General features: G+C 39.7%; 1 protein-coding gene across 1 annotated transcript in view; it reads right to left on the minus strand.

Moving 5' to 3' along the window:
• Nucleotides 1–14,633: 14,633 nt before the first annotated feature.
• CPA6 (carboxypeptidase A6) overlaps nucleotides 14,634–21,210 on the minus strand; it is a gene marked incomplete at its 5' end in the record, with an annotated part of 32,220 nt that continues 25,643 nt past the window's right edge. Inside the window, 2 exons of the mRNA XM_010286878.1 lie at nucleotides 14,634–14,821; nucleotides 16,463–16,547. Coding sequence (XP_010285180.1) covers nucleotides 14,634–14,821; nucleotides 16,463–16,547 — 273 coding nt within the window. The remainder of the gene's footprint in view (nucleotides 14,822–16,462; nucleotides 16,548–21,210) is intronic.

Below are 21,210 nucleotides of genomic sequence, written 5' to 3' on the forward strand. Positions count from 1 at the left end.
TATTAATCAATAGATAATTCCTAGGTTGCTTCCAAACATTTGCACAAAAGTATATGGCACCCTGGAGTGACTAATAACGAAATAAACATCCATCACTGTGAGGAGGCTCTTGCAAGGTGACAAATTTATTCCTCAAAGTTAAAAAGTAAAGACTCTTGCTTTGAAATATGTTCTCGATACTACAGTTAAGCAAGGACACATACTCCTAGTAAAGCATGATATTTGTCAGTTTGTGGCAGCTGCAGGAAAAATGTCAGACAGCAGTGAAGAAAAAAACCCCACTTCTTGTGGTTGATGGAATCAAGTTTTGAATTGTGGCTGGAAACCATGGAGGATATCAAACATTCCTGACTGTTCCTTGCGTTCATGTGCTGGAAGCTTATACCACTGCATTTGCTGGAAAGTGATCCCATTTTGACAGGAATTTTCCTGTGAGAATACATTTTCTTCTAGCCTACCTATAGGAATTTTCAACTTTTACTTTCTTCAGCATTTTACTCCTGCTAATAGATGAATAATTCGGTTCCCAGCTTCAATGGCACCTCAGCATACTGTTCCCTAATATTGTGAATGAAGAAGGAACACAAGTATCCATCTTAAAAAGAGAAGGAAATATGTTTTAAAAAAATTGGTTATATAGGGTGGTTTTTTTAAAGTTTCCTTAGTAGTTTTTCAAACTTGAGGACCTGATTATGGATGTATCAGCTATAACTGTATGAGAAGGCGATTTTCTGAGATACCCTGTTTGAGAAAAGATAGAGTGTTTCTCTTGGGGAACATAGAAATGAATAGCACATCTTCACCCTGAACCAGGAACCTACTATACAGTTGTTGTTGTATGTGAGGCTACGCAAATGCAAAGGTAAATCGAAGCCAGTATAGTGACCCCTTCATAACAGCAAGTATTTCTGTCTCTGAATACCAAGAATACAAAGTTCTGGTAATTTTCTGAGCGCCTTGCGCTGCAAAAAAAGACATGTGGAGGATGTATGGCAAAAGTAGCAATAAGATCCATTGATTTATTGCTGCTTCTAGCCAACTCCAGCAGATAAAATTTCTAAGGAACTGTTACTGTATTTTGAGGAGAAGCTACTGAAGGGAGAGAGCCACAACATGATTGCCCTTTCTTGGGAGGTGCTGTCCCTACCATTACAGCTTTCCTGGATTACTTTGTGGGTGTAAACCTGTTTAATTTGTTATGTTCCCAAACACCTGTAATAGGAAGGACTACCATAGCTCATATGGTTATCCTGACTTCTATATCTCCAGTTTCGGTTTACAAAATGGGAATATTCTGATGTAACAAATTAGAAAAGTAACAAATTTACTGCAAATTAGTCTCTTACCTTTAAATCCTAGCTTCAGACTCCTGCAAGTCTTTGTAACTGATGTGACATGACCAGCATAGTGCATGCTGAGTTGTCTTTCAGATTAGGCATTAAGTAGCCTAGATATTGGGAGCATCAAGCATTAGTTTTAACCTAATTTTTACATGCTGAATGACTCTCTTGCCCTTGATCTGAGGTGAGTTCAGCATATCACTTTAGAACTTGTGCATTTTCAAAGGTTTATGCAAATCTTTTTCAATAAGCTGATAATAACAACAGAAGGGTTGAAAATGAACTGAGAATAGTTGAATGGAATTCAGCTGGATAAAAATATCCCTTTAGTCTGTGGGTAGGGTAAGTTGAATAACAAGGACGGTTTCCAGGTATTTTAATATCTGTGTTAAAAAGCTTAGACATGACTAAAAGTCATGTGAATTAAGGTGAGAAGCAATGAGACTGGAGCAATAACCACTTCTAACTGCCGTGAAGTGATCTTTGAATCTGCCTGATTGTTTCCTCAAGCAACGGCAGTGGGTTATTTCCTGTCAAAAATGCAATAACTAATATTTCAGCATATACGTTATAAACTGTGGGCTTAATGGCAGAAATGAAAGATTTTGAATATGAATAACTAGAAAGATAATATTGAATGGGAGTTATGGATATTCTTGCCTAGAAGAAAGACATTAAAGAAGCACTGTAGTGATTCATTCTAGTATCCCAATTAACTCACTAAGTATTTACTAGATGTGTATTCATTCAAATATCTTTACAGTACATTTTGAAATACCTATCACAGTTTTGATTGCGCTTCCAAGATGTTTCTAGTTTCAAGTCAAGTGTCGGAGCTGACGTGCAATCTGGATCATTAAAAACTGGACAGACTGGTTTCACAGCATGTACGATGGATGGTTTCTTGACATTCAAAGCTGCTACTCTCTGGGTTCAGATCCCAGCAGACCTGGAGTCTTTAGTTTTGGTATCTGAAAGCGTGTATTGTGTGCTGTTTCTTGCTAAAGGCTTTATAATTTTAGATCTCCTTGTATAGGAATAGGGACAGTGGCTATCAGAGAATGTTGCTGTGCCACTGGTGGGACTCTTGAGGTGCAATTTATAATTGTTTGTAGCTGAGAAGGCCAAACAAACAAATGTTGTTGGGCTGGTAAAAATCTCATTTATCATAATTTTGTGAGACATGCAGCAGGTAATTCTACAGGGCCAAGTTCCTCTGAATCCATAGACCCATTACTGATTTTTGTGACTGCTTCTTTTCTCAGTTCCTGACAAATGTGATTTAAGTTGTGCTTACCAGTACTGCAACCCTTGCTTAAACAAGGAGTCTGTAAAGAGAAGGCTTTGCACAGGGTCCTTATAATAAATACATAATGAAACGAGTCAACACTAATGATAATTTTTATGGTGGTTTTTACATGCTTGGACCAAACTTGCTTCCTTGGCTAACACCGGAACTAGATAAATTTTGCAATAGAAGCTTACCTACATGAATTTAATAGCAGGTTATGGCAGTGGAGCTTGAATTGGTCTACTTGTGTATGCATGGGATGGGGGTCACACCTCTGGATAGCTGCAGGTGTCATCCTTAAAGTGCTCACTTGACAAACCACTTCTATTCATTAGTTTGTTATTCCTTAGCTTTTCCTAGATTAAACTCTTGTCAGCACATGGCTTCTCCTTTGCTAACGATTTTGGAAGAGAAATAATATGTAGGATATTATTGCATGCAAATGGCATGAACACAGATGCAAGAAGGAAACAAAATGGTACAGTTTTTCAAAACAAAGTGTGCTGGCAGTAAGATGAGGTCAACCGAAATCTGGATACTTAGAAACCAAAATGCTCAGCACAGGCAATAGGAATTTCTGCCTTTTTTGGTGCAGCAGTATGTATGGCACCTGCAGGATAACTTCCTTAATCTTAAGGCATAATAGTACATGGAGAAATATGTAAGGGAGAGTAGACAATTGTGCATAATTTCAAAATAGTAATTTGAGGCATTCATGTCACAAAATATGAGACCCCAGCATAATTTTCCCCAAGTTTGTTGAGGTTTAAATTTATGGTTTCACTTCTTTTCATTGTAGTGCTGGATCAAAGAAGATTAAAATCCAAATTGACTTTACATTCACAGTGTACCGTATAAGAATGATGTTGTGTCCTTCAAAATAGGTGTGAGCCCTCTATGGAAGCTGTCTCTGCTCTGTTTTAAAAATCCGAGGGATAACAGCAATGTCTTATAAGCAGGCTCTGCGTATTTGTGCACATTTGGTAAATGTGGTCACTGTGCGAACTATAATGTTAAAACATTCTGGTGTATTTGCAAACCTAAATGTTGCTGCAATAATTGCAAACATTCCTTTATTTTAAAAAATCACAGAACGCAGAAATCCATAGTCACCATTTCTATGCATAAATTATGAAGTTATTTTTACTACGTCATCTACTAGAAAGCAGTTAGTTTACTCATACAGTTCTAATAAATGCTTTACCGTGAAGCTATGACTGCATTTTGTTTTTCTTGCTCATAAAAAACTCAGAGCAGATTTTCTTTCTAATGAAGGTATTGGCTTTTATAAGAACAAGACTGGTCTCTGCAGTGGGAAGCTGAAGAGGATGTAGCTTACTTTGAATATTTGTTTACTACTCTCAGTTACTGATCATTTGCATCACACATGAAGTCCTTACACGTTCCTATAAAAATAAGATAACAATTTTGCTTTAAATTCAGGGAGTGCTTTAAACTCAGTAGCCTTTAAATGTCTGTAATGCCCGCTAGAAGCAGGAAAAAGAGACAATTAACAGAGGAGACTGACTGCTTAAAGGGGCGTCTCGTATGGATTCAGCAGGCAGCTGGCAGCCAGTCAGCTGCTGGGGTAAAATCCACAGGGTCTCACCAACCCTAGAATTTGCTATTTTTGGTGACAGCTTTGGAACTGCCCTATGATAGATTTTGAATACTCTACATTGCTTGATTATTCATGTACTGGTATGTTGTACCAGTCTGGTATTTTCTGTATGTTGTAGAGTAGCATTTAACTTGTGAAAAATCTGTCTAGGAAAAAAGAAGAAAAAGAATGCATCGAGCAGCTAACCCAAAGTTAGATAGCTAATTCTTATTTATAGGACCTCTTACATTTTTGTCTCCCTCTCTAGCCAACTACAAGGACAAGAATTGAAATGTGAATGTAAAAGTAACAAAAATATAACTGGTGGGATTAAGAGAGACATGAGAGGGAAGGACAGAAAAGGAGAAGCATTCATGGTCCACGAAAGACACCAGGCTTCACTTGTGGTGGCTGAAGAAATTAGGTCTGCCTGAATTATAGTTGAAGTTACATGACAGAAATACATGTAGACAGTTTGCTGATTACGTGTACATTATTTTCTATTAAACAAATATCTACAGCTAAAATAAATAACATTTATTTTTTAAAAGTCTGTTTGCTCCCTGAATGTCCCATATGCCGTGGGCAACCCTGAGAGAAGGAACTTCAGGCATTTGAATTCAGCCAGAGCTGGTATGTAAGCATGGCTGATGTACTGGGAGTTAAAAGATGTGCCTCATCCTCAGGTGGAGTTTGTCTTAATTAGTTTTAACAGTCATAAAAACTAGGCACCTAGTCTAAACTGTCATCTGGACTCTTGCTAAGCTAAAAGACTAGCATCTAATGGGTAACTCATGCAGTACCAATAGTACCAAGTCTAAGATAGATGTGCCCTGTCACCCTCTACATACTTTATTTTTCTCTACTGAATACAGAGGGAACCAAGTTAATTTAGTTTAGATGAATAGCTTTCATATCGGTGAAGTCAGATGAGTTAAATCCCACCTTTAGAGCAGAAGGACTGTGAAATTCTCCACCCAGACAGGTGAAAGTTGAGGCCTGCCACCCCAGGGGATGAATACAGAAAAAACAGAAGGTGAATGGCGGCATTGGTAATCCTGGAACTCCTGTAACACCTCCTCGTTCCTTAGCACCCTGCAGTACTGTCCTGCAGGAGGAGGTACAAGGACTGCCTGTTTTTTTCCAGGCATGAAAGAATAGGAGGATTTACTGGGATAGCAGAAATCTCAAGTAAAGCTTTTGGCTATAGGAGTATTGCCAGTTGTTGTCAATATGCTGAATAATATTGATTGGGCTGTTAAAGGTTTAGATCTTTCTCGTGGTGGTGTATGTAATTGTCAGGGAACACTTAAAGGTGAAGCATAGAGAGATTTGTAATTGATGTGTGAGCCTTGATAAATAATACTTTTCTGTATGACAAAGAAATTTGTGGAGTTTAAGGATTATTTTTTATTTATTGTTCCTTTTTTAAAAGATATATACTAGGCAAATAGGCTGACTCTGGCTGTGTTAAAGTAATTTCCCACACTGAATGGCAAGTAAAATGATACATATCCAATAGTTTTCCCTTTCATTGCAGCCTTGACTTCTGTACTCCAGTGAATTTGAGCATAAAGTGCAGTTTAAACAGATACACATTTTCGAGATTTAGTGAAGCCTAGGAGAGCCTTCCTTGCGAACATTCCCATATAAGTCTCATCTCCTGGGTTCCAGTACTGCTTTTTGCTTGCAATTTATTGCATGTCTTTAATTTCATACTGTATATTTGTGGTACTGCAACTTTATTTTTTTCAGCTATGGTATCAACTTGTTCTTGAGAAGCTGTGTACTTCCAAAATGCATTGCAGTGTAGAAGAATAGAGAAGAATCATCACTGCATGGCATTATGGATGTCTAATGAAAAGTAGAAGAAGAAATGCAGTTCTACCATGCAAGAGGATCAATATTTTGATGAATTTTGTAAGTGAGGCTTTCCATAAAGGAATCTAATCTTTACCTTTTGGTCTCTGATATCTTGCAGCAGATATATGGCATTTTTTACACCTATATACATTCCCTTGTGGAAATATGGCCCAAATATAATGCAGACAACTTCTGCTACCTCTGTACCGCTGCTCTGCTTCTTCACACAGCAGATACCCATCCAGTTTTGCTGTGTTAGGCTTTATCCACACATACAGCTGGAGAGGTGGAGATAAAGGTGCCAACTTGCATGGAATGGGTAACACTGTAATTGCCAAGGAAGGTAGTGAGCATTGCTAGATACCTTTACCTCTTTGCTAAGATCCACATATACTAAAAATTCATTATGTCACCGGGTTCCTGAATATTAATTAACATTGTCCCCATGGGATTACTCCAAGGGCAGATAATTTTTTAGGTAAGAGAAGCGTGATTGTAGGCTCTGACACCGTCAGATGAAGAGAGAAGTGATTCTCTTGAATTTTGTGTCCCTCTGGCCTTCTCTGCTTATTACTTTTAGAAGTAATCCCAGCAGTATCTGTTTACTTTACTTACTCAGGATGAAGATATTTTTATACTTCTCACAGAGTGTCATTCAATCTGAAATATTAGTCTCTGCTTGTTTGCCAATTTTTTTCTAACTTTTGTTCTTCCAACTGTTTGTTTAGTCACAGATAGCCATTTGCTCTCCCAGTAGGCCATCTGACCCAGCAGTCCTCTAATTATTCAACACACCAACATTATTCAACATTATTTCATTTCATCTTTCTTAAGTATTAGTTCTTCAGTGATTTTATTCCTGGTTAAAAATAAAAATGCCTTTTTATACTAGTCCAAGTAATCTCTGCTGCTCTTGGGGCCTAGAGCCTTGCTATTTAATGTGGATTTTCTCCTCTATTCCATCTTAGACTTTGCCTTTGCCTTTATTTTTAGTCCTGATTCTGAACGAAAATGGAAAACGTGCTCCAAATGTTCCACCTTTGGTGTGTGTTCAGAATTAAGAGTACAAAGATGATCCGTACCGTATTTAGTATGGTTTTGGATAAATCTTTTCATAAATAATTTGTTTTCCGGGATTATTTTTTCCCCCGCTGTACATACAAACTGTTAGTTTTCAGCAGAATGGAAATCACTGAATCCAAAAAGGAATTTTTAAGAAATCAACTTTTTGTGCATCCTTCAACAGATACCTACATGGGGGGGAGTTATTCTTGTGCATATTCAGGCCTTAGCACTGATGGATTGTTTAAGATTCTCAAAGGGGCAGAAGCAAAAAACAGGTTGGAGATTCCAGCAATTTTACATAATACTGTTTCTGATGGGCTGGGTGCCAGTGGATCTGCAGCCAGGCACACCAGCAATGGAGCCTTTCCCCTGGTGCCGTGCCAAGGAGTGTGAAATGAGTGGGGACCTTCCTTTCTCTGTTAAAACTCTGATACAGACTTTAACGTTTTTTTGAAAACTGCAGTCCTCACAGCTGTGGAAACGTGATGTTCCTACTCTAAGCTCAAGAGGAGAGAGTTGTAGATGAGCTTTTCAACATTCGTTAGCCAGTCTGTATCAAAACCGCTCTCTGAAGAGTAGCCTGGTCTTCAGAAATGTTTGCTGCAAGGTCTCTGCTGAGACATCTACTGAAGGTTGCACTTATTATCCGCAGTGTTGGTAAGTGTGTGTTTGACAGGTAGTGGACCGCATCCACTGACTCCCTCAAGAGCCTTCAGCATGACAGCAACTTCAGGTTGATTCTACCTCAGCTACTTGGAAAGAGATTTCATTTCTCGGAAAAGAAACCTCATTAAAAAAATCACAATAGCTTTAACAAAATCTTTAAAATATACAACTTCCTTTTTTTTTTCTCTAAAATTATTGTTTTACAAATGTATTCCTGCAAATGGCTCATATATGGAAGAATTGTTCATGGGCTGAAGCAGTCAAAAAATCTTGGTGGCAGCTGGTATGGGCCTGTAGGCTCTCCAGTGCTCTCCTTAGTGTTCCCAGGCTTTACAGGAACAGCCTTGGGCACACCTTTGGTAACCATGGGCAATGGTGTAGGGTCTTCTTTGTAACCCAGGAGGTAATGAGGGCTTTCTGGGATGCAGTCCACATTGGGAGTTGAGGGCGTAACACCTTCTTACAGCCTCTGCTCTAAGTGTTTGCAATAGCAAAACCCAACCTCTTAGCTCTCTACGGTGCAATACATGAAGGGCTTGGCCCATGATCTGAGCTTGTAGGTGGTGTGTTAATGGTAGTAGCAGATAACCCACAGAAATACACTGCAGCAACCCCAGGAGGAGAACTTCTTGTGTTGCACCAGTGAAATAGTGTTGGGGGCTTTGAGGGAACTGGCCAAATGAGCTGAACTTGTGTGTGCTTACAGCAGGCAGAGGAGAGCTGCCGAACACATGCTGCCTGCTATCAGCAGCCCCATGGCTGCCAAGAACTGCAGCTACATCATTACGTAAACCATCACACAGTACACATTGTGCAGACAGACATCTTGTTTGTGTGTGAATGGATCTGCGTAGGTATGTGGGGAAGTTCACACATTTTAACAGGTTCATCATTTAAATTTAGTACCAAAAGTTAGGCTTTTTTATATCCTGGAGTCATCACCAACAGACAGTATTCACTTCTTTTTTGAAATGGAGGAAGAGAAATGGAGATGCGTGTGGCATGATAGCGTAAATTTATCCTGTTAGAGAAGGCTCAAGTGCATTTTGCCTTGTTGACAGGTTCTGTGCTAACAAGGCCAAAGAGCAGCTCTGGTTTTCCTACCACACTAGCAGGCATTTCACTCATTTAACCCTTAGAAAACTGGCTGGCTCACAGGAAAATAGCAATACATCTTCCCAAACCATACTAAGCTCTGCAAATGTGATAATTTCATTCAAACAGAGTAAAGCAATTCGTCTGTATAAAGAACTTAAAATATACCAAGTTGTTTCTTTTTCTTAAAGTAGCTCTTTCTAGCTCATTAAGCACAGAAGAACCCTTTACACTCAGCTTTTTGACTGCACTCCTTCAATTCAGCCCAATCAACTCAGGTTTTCTCAATCTAGAAGCAAAGTGAAATGAAACAAGGGAAATGAAACACTAAGTAGATCAGTCATTTCTGCTCAGCTTTTCAGGCTGCTATACCCTTTTTTTTCAGTTATGATATGCTGAAAACAATCAGCCAGCTGAAAACTCTGGCTGTGATTTTAACAGATGAATTATTTTCTAGAAAATTGAAAATTCTGTTATAAAATGGAACTTTCTCAGACTCTTTTGTGTGTATGTACCTTCAGACCTAACTTGATATTCTGCTCAGAACAGGTTAAAAAAAAGGGTTCATTATTTGGTTAAAAAAGAGATGGCTCTCCCAGCATCGAGCCATCCTGGTACGCAGAGGAATAGCCTGGCACGCAGTTGTCAGCACGAAAGACTAAAGCACCTGCTTGCAATCATACCACAATATTTATGTCAGAAGCAGTTATCTATTATTTGAGATAAAGTATATGCTTCTACAGACCTGGGAGTAGATCAAAATATTTAATTGCTATGGCTATTCTGCCACGTGTCTTTTTCAATAACACTGAGCAGTGCTAAGGTGGCTGGAATCTAAGAACAGGCAGGATGGATGAAATATATTACCCCATGTCGTTATGGCAATGGATGGATTTTCTTTGTCACAGGCAAAATGCACTTTCTGCGTGGGCAGGGACAGTGGCAGATTTTTTTAATTAGTATTTGAATCTATTATTTATGAGTGCATTCCCCGATGTCTAAATCCAAGGGCAAGCCCTGCTGTGCTTCACTCATTCTCTCAGGAGAGGGCTTGAAAGGATCTGCAAGCGGAGAGAGATGAGACTTTCTGCTTGACCGCTCCTGCCTGTCAGGCAAGGACAAGGATTCAGGGGCTAAAGATTTGCCTATTCTAAACGTCCTTGCCCCAAACATCATTTGCTAAGGAGAACTGTGTGTTAGCTCATTGCTCTGGAGTGACTCTAGTTATCCTAAATTTCCAGGTCTTAACAGAAGACCTTGCTATTAAGGCAGGTCCTTTTGATACCACATGCAGCCTAAGGCTGTGAATGTCCGACAAGCTGCTCAACCAGCACATCGCGCTTCGGGCGACAGGCACGTTCAGCCGAGGGCTGTGAAAATCACTCTGGAGTTGTTCACCTTCCTCCAAGACAGACCTGCCAACTCCTGCCTTCGTGGTGCTGATATGGCTTGAAAGCCCATCGATGCAGTCAGCCAGAAGGCAGCTCTCTGCTCACCCAGCTTTCCTCTTACACAGTGAATGAGGAAGCAATTACAGCTGTTTGGACCTTAATTTTTTTATCCTAAATGAGTATGAGAATTGGGCATACATCTAGCATGCCAAATGGTACGTTTTCCGTGGGCAGAATTTTAAATTTACAATGCGGAAAAGGTATTTTGTGTGGTGAGCGTTTAAAAATGTTTTTAAAGAAGTATAGCTAATGCTATGGGGTTTATATTTAGAAAGTCTCTCTGTAATTTATTTGAATTCCTGTTCTCTTGTCCCGTTTTCTACAGCAGAGGGGTAGTTGTGTCTCTGTGCATCTGAGAGATTATTCTGGTGTTTTACCATCACTTAAGAACTGCATGGAAATGGTAACATCTGGCCTTTAGGCACAGAATTCAAAAACATGAAGTCATTCTGTGTGGAACTAACATTTTTAAACAATGAATGTGACTGCTATATAGCAGTGAACTATGGAAATGATATAGTAGTTTTGTACAACCAAAGGAAAGGTCAAAGGGCTTACAAAAATACTTATTACTCTACCCATGCTACCGAATATCTTAATGTTTAAGCGGTACATGTAAACATAAATAAGGGAATGGATTGTTTAACATGAATAAACTAGAATAGTTGATTAGTGACTCATTTTTGGTAGGAAATATAATGCTTTCTTCCCAACCTTAAGAATTAGATGCAGTCTTTTCGATAAAGTTATTTTGTGCAGTCCTCAGGTAGGCAGCGCAGTCTGCACATTACAGTTTGTTATAGACAAGCAGACCAGCACGGGATGTTTTGAAGTAAATGCCTGTTGGCATTCAAGGTCATTTGGACTCTTTCTATTAAAATTTCAGAAATTTCAGAAAAGAATTGCAGTTTTCCATAGGTTTTACATGTTACCTGGTGACCAAATACATTGGCCTTTTTGAAACGACTTCTGAAAAACACACAAGGAGCTTCACCCATCAGCTGTACTCTTTCTTCAAGGTTTGCAGCCAGACTCAATGCCTTTTTTCGACCTGTAAAGGCCAATTTTTTTATCAGTTTATGAATGATGATTCAAGGTAGTTTGAGATAATTGTTTTGTTGTTGGGAAGGGTGACTTGAAGACGCATAGACCTGTTTCCTTCATGTTAATTAATCTCAGGGTTTTGTTTATAAAAAAGAGAAGCTATCAGAAAAAAAAGGTGTTTACATAAGCTTGTCTGAGCACTTCTTCCAAGTTACAGAAGAGGTTATAATTATTCTATCAATAATCAATGGAAGTGTAACTCCTGGATTTCACATAATCATTATATATGTGATTTTGACTCCTGGGTTAATAACCAGTGTTTTGCTGTTCACATTCTTTTTATTATGTTGAATGATAAACTACACCTATGATCATAAAATAAATTCACGTTTCTCAAAACCAGTTATTGATTCTGTTGTCCTGTAGGCAATAAAGACTGCTGAAGAGAAATACGAAAGGAAGAGAAGTAAGCAATTATGGAGATAAAAAAGAGCTCTTCAGAGAAGTAACATTTGTAAGTCACAGAGGCTGTCGTTCCATATCCAAATAGCTGATTTCCAATAGTTCTTTCCTTAGGGTAAACTACTCTATTTAGAATCACTCTTGCTGATAAATTGTCTTACAATTCTTAATTCAGGAAATAGGGTTTGTTCTTTTCTAGTGACTGTTGTTCTGATCAGCTTTAGTGACCCTGAAATTAAAGGGCTCAGAGACTGTTTACACTTGTATTCAGCTATGGGGCACTAAATTACCCTGCACAGGTCTTCAAACTCAGCTCAGAGTTTTCAGTTGCACATAACACATAGTATTCAAGCTGAGTCCATCCAGATACCAGGATCTAGCTTTATTCATGGACTGGTTTTTATATCAAGTACTTCTAAATGTCAAAGCTTCTTAGCTAAATGTAAGAATACTTGCAATTATTCCTGTCCAAGAAGGTCAACTGGATCTACAATGTTAGGTCCTTTTGGTAACTAAAAGTGCATTTTTTGTTGTTTGGTTTTTGTTTTTTTTTTTATTTTTTCATTCTTGCTCGAAAGGTTCAATTACTTTTTCAGTACCAGTGGAGATATGATGGTATGAAGATAAAGATGAAACATTTCATATGATGAACTGCTGGACTACAAACAGGAATCAAACGATCACATCGGAATCTGGCTTCTCCTGGCATTACTTTTCAGTACCAGTGGAGGTACCAGGACAGAAGATAAAGATGAAATGTTTCATATGATGAACTGCTGGACTACAAACAGGAATCAAACGATCACATCGGAATCTGGCTTCTCCTGGCCCATACTTGGAAGGGTTTGCATTGTAGCAATCCAGAGGCAAATTTGCCTCATGCTGATTAGGCATCTCTCGTGCCTTCTGTCCTTCACTTCAGTCTCTTACATCCTTGTAGTAGTTCACTCTTGTTACCTAAATCCAGAACAACTCACAACAATTGGTGCTAATATTTAATTTACACCACTATCAAGACTGTTGGTCAAGAATCTGTGCATAGAAAAATATAGTTATTGCTGTCTTCAGAATATTTAATGATTATGGTCATAAGCAATTGGAAATGACTAGTGGGTAGATATTTTAAGAGCTTCTGTCCCCTAGGTTTTTATTAAACCAGAATAGAACTTGCAGTACTCAAGCAAGTTTGAACTAATCAGATCTGAACAAGCTTTCAGAAAGGTTGTTAAAAATAAATACTTTTTATTAACAAAATGTAAAACAAATAGTATTCAATTCTGTCATCTTTGTTCACTGATTGCCTTTTGCAGTCCTGAAAACAGTGATATTCTTAATTAAATACAGTGCTCCCTAGTCTCATAAAGGTTGTCCATTTGCTAAGTTCAAGTACTTATTTAGAAAGGATATAGATTTTTTAAAATATCGCATGTTTGATGTCAGTAATGTTTTACAGATAGATAAAATTGTCACACCATTGAACTAAAGCTTTAACAATTAAATGAAATTTAAAGAATACTTCAAAAGCCTTTGATGATTTTATTAACAAATATGTTTTATTTAACATGCTATGGCATAACATTAAACTCAAAATTAATAAAGTAAAATATATGCTTATATATATAAGATAAAAAAAATAGTATTTTTAAAGTACAAAAAAACCCTCAACAAGTTGTTATATTCTCTGTGCTTTCATTAATATTCTTTCAAACATGGTTCTTATTCACTGTATTTCAGCTGTAAAGCTTCTGCTTTCACCTCCGGCTCACTTAAGAATCTATTATTAATTCCTTTAAAACATGCAAAAAGTATGACTTCCAAGAAGAACAGACACATAGCCATAAAGCTGCAGAATTCACTGCAAGAATACTGAATAAATAAAACATCAGTTAACATCAGCTGATTACATTTTAAGGCTAGATCCTTGGCTGGTAGAAATGGGCAGACACCGAATACAGCGGAACCCAGATGCACCAGTTGACTGCCGGCTCCCAGGTTCCAAGTCATGGCAAGTCGCTTTGCCTCTCCATAAAGCAGCATATTGTATATCTCAGTAATATTTGATTATAAGTCTTACACATCTCTAGGAAAGTTACATTTTCAAGGGTAATATGTTGATTTTGAGTCCACCCCAATATATACATTTGAAAATAAGTTTCTCTGAACAGTTAAAGGAAACCTTGGATCAAATTCTCGCATTACATGAAAAAAAAATCACAAAAGTGCATATACATATGTATGCATACATGCAGAAGGAAGCCACATTGCCACTTGCAGTGCAGCCAGCTGCAATTATATACTGTTTGCTGCTGTAGATACAGGCCTGTGTCGGGTCACAGAATACATATATATGAATGCAAACTTTACCCCTTGGTTCAAGAGACTTCCCCTAAGTCTTCCTGTTAGGAAAAGGAATAAGGCCAGGGACTGTCTGGAAGTGGAATTTTATTTCAGGCACCTGTATGTGGACCTGGATCTGCCCCACTGAAACTGCAGAATCGAAGCTTTATTGCAAAAAGAACAGATTATTTTACACCAAACTGCTAACTGAGTTAGGATATCAACTTTATGGACTTTTGTAGAGCAGATATTAAATGATTTTTTCCATTTCCCACCCAGTAAATCTGGTAGAAACAATATCATATTTCCCATTAGCTTCTGTAATTTTGAAGTGGCCAAGCTTAGAATGGCAACTGAGCACACTGAAAGGCATCAGCACTGGGAGTAAAAAGCTCACTTCCAGCTCCCAGAAATAGCTCTCAATGACATTTCTTCAGCAGATGAAGAGTTATATTTTTAACTGCAAGCATGGTCTCCGTGCAGGTTGGTTTGATCAGCGTCTCGGGAAGTAAAAATCCAAAATGGCCGGTGTCACGCAGCTCAAATGCAAATGCATAGGGGATGCCATTTTTGTAGGCCCAGTCCATAGAGCTACCAGAACTCACATCTGAAAGAGGGAATCCAGAGAAAATTTTAAAAAAGGTTAAATGTAGGTCATGTTGAAAGCACCAGAGGGTTCTTGTGGCATTTTGTCTCCAGGGCTCAGTGAATACACTTGCAACGCCAGCTTGTTTCTTGCCCCGATCCTGAACACCCTTCAGAGAAGGGCATGGGTAGCCAGCACTTGGTGAAAGGTGCTCAGCACAATATGGGTTAGACCCTTGATTTTCACAGGAAAAAAAATCGACAATGGACTTCTTTGTGTAAAGCAAAACTTTAATAAAAGAGAACATTTAGAATAAAGCCCCAAATTGTTTTTGTCCCCAGGCGAGTGCAGTATAAAGCTTTGCTTCTGCAAAGATCTCCCAGCTCGACTGGAGCTCTGCACACTCCTAAGGTTTCACTTGGGTTTTTTAGGCAATTCCTTTGCAGGGGGAAGGGACAAAGTTTATAAAATAGTCTACATTCTCCTTTTCAAAGTGCTTTTGAAATGCTTTTCATTTCTGTCCTGTTTTCTCACCATTTCCTTACAGCATGAGAGCACTTGCATAGGTGGTGTCTAATATTAACAGACCTTCCCAAGGAAGTGTGCTTCTTATGCTTTCGTTATCTCCATATGTTGATTACCCAAGACACTTATGTTTATACAAAGATCCATCTCTCATGTGGCCTGCTGTCTTCTGTGCAATTCTGGCATGAATTCACACTGCTCTTCCTCTGACATAGCGACTCACTGCACTGTAATGAGCATGAGATGCTGACCGTGCTGTCAGTGGAGGCCCACAATAAAGTGAAGCTCTAGCTGAAACACAGCAACAGCAGAGGAGATGCAGGAGATTACTTGTGAAAAATCTTGTTATTTACTTAAGCTTCGCACCTCTTCAAAGTCTTTTATCATTACCGAGAGCATCCAGGCCTCATAGTTTCAGTAAAAAAAAAAAGTGTCTCATTGAAACCTATCGAACTTCTTTTTCTCTTACCTGTCTATATGGAGAGCTTGCCTGACAAATGTTGTTACATATTTAAAAGGTATACTTTAAAGATCTTTTGTTATAGGGAAAAATGCATTTGAAACCACTCTCTGAAAAATGAAAGATGTCCAAATAAAGATACTGTTGTAAAGATACATTTATCATCATCTAGACACAGAGACATTTGAAACCTAGCTTTTAAAGACATCACCCTAAATTTTAGAATGAGCTCTATGAATAGCTGTATCTATCACAATTGCACAGAAGGGGATGCAAAGTAATGGTGAAAAATGAAACCTACTTTGAATTATTTCCTCCCAAATACTTTATAACTTAGCAGTGCATTTACAGTATCTGATAAAGATATGCTTTTTAAGATCTTATTTTATCTTTTTTTTCCCCCATTTTATTTTTATATGTTCTGAACATGTTATTTGCTGGCTTTCTTCTCTCAAATGCGTTGCATTTTAATCTCTTCTATTGCATCAGTTGAGTTAATCTTACCGAAATCAGCTGACTGAATCAGTTACAAAACTTCATCTTCCGCCTTCCTCACCATCCACAACTGGAACAAAGTTCACTTGAAACAGTGTTTGCTTTCTTTGTTATAATAAGGGTAATCTCCTCCTTACTATAGGTAGGTCAAAGTCACAAACCTGTGCCAGAGGAAAACTTACACAAAGTGCTAGAGGCAGGACCGTATCTGTATCGTATACCATAGGCTGACTGAAGAGCGTTAACAGCATTATAGGCTGCTGATTCCTATGTGGGGGAGAAAAACAAATACATAAATTAGACTTTGAATTAAAGACTGTAATGGGATTGGAACCTGGGCTATGGATTCTTGACTTCCAGCGCAATGCTCTGTTCTGTGAGTCCATGGCAGCTAATTTAAAATTATTTTAAGGGATAAATGCATTATTTATTTTTATTGACAGAAATTCCCTAATTCCCTGAAAAACTTGGTTAGACATTTTCATGGCTTAAAGAAGCTCACTGCACTGTGAATGCTCAGCCATTAAGTATTTGTAATTATAGGTATATATACCAATTCAGGGACACAACAAATTTAGGCAACATATGAGACCATGAGATGAAATAATCTCTTTTTTTATGCAGTTTAAAGCCACACATGCATTTTCTGCCAGTTCCTGTGGATACATTTCCCACTCCACTAAACCTCATCTCTGCTGGGCTTGTGAAGCAGAAATGATCTCTTGGTGACACCCCACAGTGGTTCAGTGAGCAGAGTGGGAAAAAGGAAGGAGGAAAATTCCACTTCTGAATCTCTGATGGTTCTGGCTTAATCCTGGGTCTGAACTCTGCAGGCGTACCTGCTGTGGGTCTTTGTCCACCCGAGTAGAGAAGCCAGAGAAAACTGCTTGAAAATGTCATTCCAGGGGAAAAAAAAGTTAATTTTCCTTTACTGGCCAGGAAGTAGGACTTTGGAGAGTTTGTTTTACACTGAGAACTGCTCTTAGCAAATGGCAGAGAACTTTTTTACTCCATTATAAAAATCCATTAGGCATGACTAGATTTTTTGTTTGTTTGTTTTTTTCTCAGCACAGGGATGATAGTGCCGGAGACTCCGACATTTTCAGCTTGCCCTTTCTCTTCCTCTTGCCACCTCCACAAGAGAGTGACTGAAGTCAACGCTGCTGGGAGCTTCTGCCCTGTCAGGATGTGGTCGCCAGCCGGTGTGAGGGGTAACTTCTGGCTCGCCCTAACACCAAAGTTGAGGAGGTGGAAGGAGGTCCGAGGAAGTGGGAAGTGCTGTCACTTGGGACTCTTCCTCCTCTTACAGATGCCTCAGCTTCTGACATGTCAGAGTCATGACACACAAGACCCATGATGGGGTCGGGGCTGTTGGACACCGTGAGGGTGGTGCAGTTGCAGTGTGAGGCCATGGTGGCGGCAGGGAGGCCTTGCAGGGCTCTGGGGAGTGGGGAGCTCCAGCTGAAGCTGGGGCTGTCGTCTGGTGCCTGCACTGAAGCCCCGACCACCAGGCTCAGTTTCTCACCAGAAATTCGGCAAGCAGCTGCGCTTACCATCCCCGGGCCATGGTGTGGAGCTGGAATGGCCTGACAACAGGCCTGACACCAAGGGAGTGGGAGGCAGGTCCCAGCTGAGGGAGCTGAGGCGGGTGGAGAGCAATGCCATGGTAAACGCCTCATGGAAAGGAGAAATAGCCACAAAGGAGAGGACCCCCTCTGCATTGTACAGCAATGAGACAACAGAAGCAAGCCCTGTTGAAATCTTTCTGAAGAAATAGTTTGGCAATGCCTATTTAAAACCAGCACAACAGCACTGGGTTCTGTGCAGAGGCAGCAGCCTTCTGGAGGCGAGACCGGGAGTGATCCAAGTCCATGTCCACCATGTAGGCAGGCATCCCTGGGCTCTGTGAACTCGATGCTCTTTGCCTCGAGGGGTGCTACTTGCTTCCACTGTTGGTGTTATGTGCCCAAAGAAGGGGACAATTCTCAACTGCATCATGCTGTGCAGGTTAGATCCTGAATAAATTCGAGCAACCAGTTTTGAACACCCTCAAGGAGAAAATTTCACATAAAATTACCAGATTTTTACAAAGACCTACACAAACTCAGTCACGCTATATTAAGTTCACTGCAAACACTAAGGCAAACAACTGTACAGGAAGAAAAGGGATGAAAAGTACGTGAAATTTAAAACTCTCGAGGTGGATGAATGTTTCTGCTGTTTTTTTCAATCTAAAAGTATACTTCCATTTTAAGTATCTTAAAAGAACAAATTTTAGGAGAGTGTTAATAAGGGAGTTGTGCCTAAATTAGAACAGAACATGCATGTTGTGATCAGTACACAGCTCTCGGGTTTCAAAGCAACTCTGAATAATTGAACACTTTAATCAAAATGGTGACTGACAGCTCAGTAGAAGGATACGACCCAGACAGAAACATCCTTTCTTCTGTTCAGGATTAATTGTGGCCCCCTGTTAGCACCAAATGTTATTTATCTGCTATGCATGTGGAGTCCTACAGTTGAACTGTACACAGTCCATGTAGACCAACAGAAATTGTTCCATCAGCAGCAGGAAACAGGGATCTGCAACTCGCCAGCTCACTCTAATTTCCAAGAGAACCGGAGAATCTGAAACCTCAGCCTAAGTCACCATTTTAGACACTTGAAATATTAAAGACTATTCATTTAGGATCCATCAGGTGGTGGAGTCTTTGGCTGTAGGCAAATATTAAAACACATAAAAAAATAAGCAACAGTTTTCCATTCATTTTCACTACGATCCCCATAACGAGCTTTCTAAATAACAGGAAATTACTTCAGTTTCTTATTCCAATCTCCCTGTTCTTTTTGACTCACTGCAATGAAAAGGAATATAGAGTCCAAATACTGGCAAAATATTTAGAATTGGGATTTGGCTTCCATTTGTCCAGGACTGTTGTCTAGAACAGTGTCTGTTTTTGTCCCTTTAGGTCTGTGCTCCGCTCCCTCTGATGAGAAGCCTGATCCAAGGTCTCTCAAACCTGGGGAACACCTACTCCACATCAAAAACTGGGTTCCTTTGGTCTAAAAGCTGTGGATGGAAAGATAGAGTATGTGTACTCAGAGGCACTTACTCTCAGTCTCAGAATGGAAATAGCCCTTGAGCAACAAGAACAACATGTACTGAAGATCTACTGGTACGTGTGAAAACTCTCAGAGACTCTTTTTCATTACAATGAATTTGGTTGACAGCCGGCTGAACATGAGCCGGCAGTGTGCCCAGGTGGCCAAGAAGGCCAACAGCGTCCTGGCCTGTATCAGGAATAGTGTGGCCAGCAGGAGGAGGGAAGTGATTGTGCCCCTGTACTCGGCACTGGTGAGGCCGCACCTTGAATCCTGTGTTCAGTTTTGGGCCCCTCACTACAAGAAGGATGTTGAGGTGCTGGAGCGTGTCCAGAGAAGGGCAACGAAGCTGGTGAGGGGTCTGGAGCACAAGTCTTATGAAGAGCGGCTGAGGGCACTAGGATTGTTTAGCCTGGAGAAGAGGAGGCTGAGGGGAGACCTTATCGCTCTCTACAACTACCTGAAAGGAGGTTGCAGCAAGGTGGCTGTCAGTCTCTTCTCCCTACTCTTCTCAAGTAACAAGTGATACGGCAAGAGGAAACAGCCTCAAGTTGCACCAGGGGAGGTTTAGACTGGATATTAGGCTGCTCAGGGAAGTGGCTGAGTCACTATCCCTGGAGGTATTTAAAAGACATGTAGAAGTGGTGCTTAGGGACATGGTTTAGTGGTAGACTTGGCACTGCTAGGTTAACAGTTGGACTTGATGATCTTAAAGGTCTTTCCCAACCTGAATGACTCTATGAGACTATGATTCTAATTTCCTGACACAGTGTCTGCTATTGCCTTATGTTACTCTGGATATTTTCATCAGATACCCAATAATCATCTACTTGCAGAGGAGATGCTGATTCTTCGTCATAGCAGGTCTTTAACTTCTGCTGTGTTGTATGTTTCTTAAAAAACAATTATTGCACCTGCTGGTCTTCAAAGGAATGAGATACTGTGGTTTAAGTTCCTAGTCTATGTTTTTTGGTAAGTAACTGTCACCAATTCACTTGGGGAGTTCCTTTCTCTTTGCCACTCCCCAGAAGAGGGTGGAGAATGTAGAGTAAAAAGAAGGCTCATGGATTCATTCACAGTCAGTGCAAGGTTCGGTGGCAAGTCCCCACAAGTCTCATATTTTTAGCTCCTCTGGCTGCTTAGTTAACTTCTAATTTGCTCCTTTCCCAAGAATGACATCAGGCAGGGGAATTTTTAGTAGCTGCTGAAATTATGTGTCTTAACAGAAATAAACCCACACAGACAGAGTTCAGTTTGTGGAGTGCTGGCTGCTCAGCCTCCCAAGAGGGCAGCTGAGTGAAACTTCAGCCAAGGTCCAGGGACTAACAACATAATTTATTCGGCACAGGATAAATCTAAGATGCAGTTAAGTTCCCTTTGGAGTAAACTAGCTTGAACTAGTAAGTTAAAGGTCACTGCAACTTTCAAAGTGAAAATAGGAGATGTATGGACAATGTAATTTTACTGGGGACTGAGGGCAAAAGAAAGAGGCTTGCTACTAGTAGGTTGGTGTAATGTATGTCTGTGAGCAGGACAAAACAGAAAGTGAGGCTTGAGCCACATTTCCCTAAGAGAATAAGCTATAGAGAGGATTTTATGTACAGGAGGCTGGCTAAAAACAGACCTCAAACTGTGAGCAGAGGGACTAGATCTCCTGCATTTGAATGAGCATGGAATACATAAAATGTACATATTTGTAAATCAACAGGCTTGCACCAAAAATCTACTCTTACTAATTTATTCTTCTAATAGACAAAAACTCTAAAGCACCTGATGTTAATTAGCTGCTTGTCTTTAAGGGGCAAAACCACTATGTCTGAGCAGGATG

The sequence above is a fragment of the Phaethon lepturus genome, unplaced genomic scaffold (assembly GCF_000687285.1).
Source record: "Phaethon lepturus isolate BGI_N335 unplaced genomic scaffold, ASM68728v1 scaffold2700, whole genome shotgun sequence".
Taxonomy (NCBI): Eukaryota; Metazoa; Chordata; class Aves; order Phaethontiformes; family Phaethontidae; genus Phaethon; species Phaethon lepturus.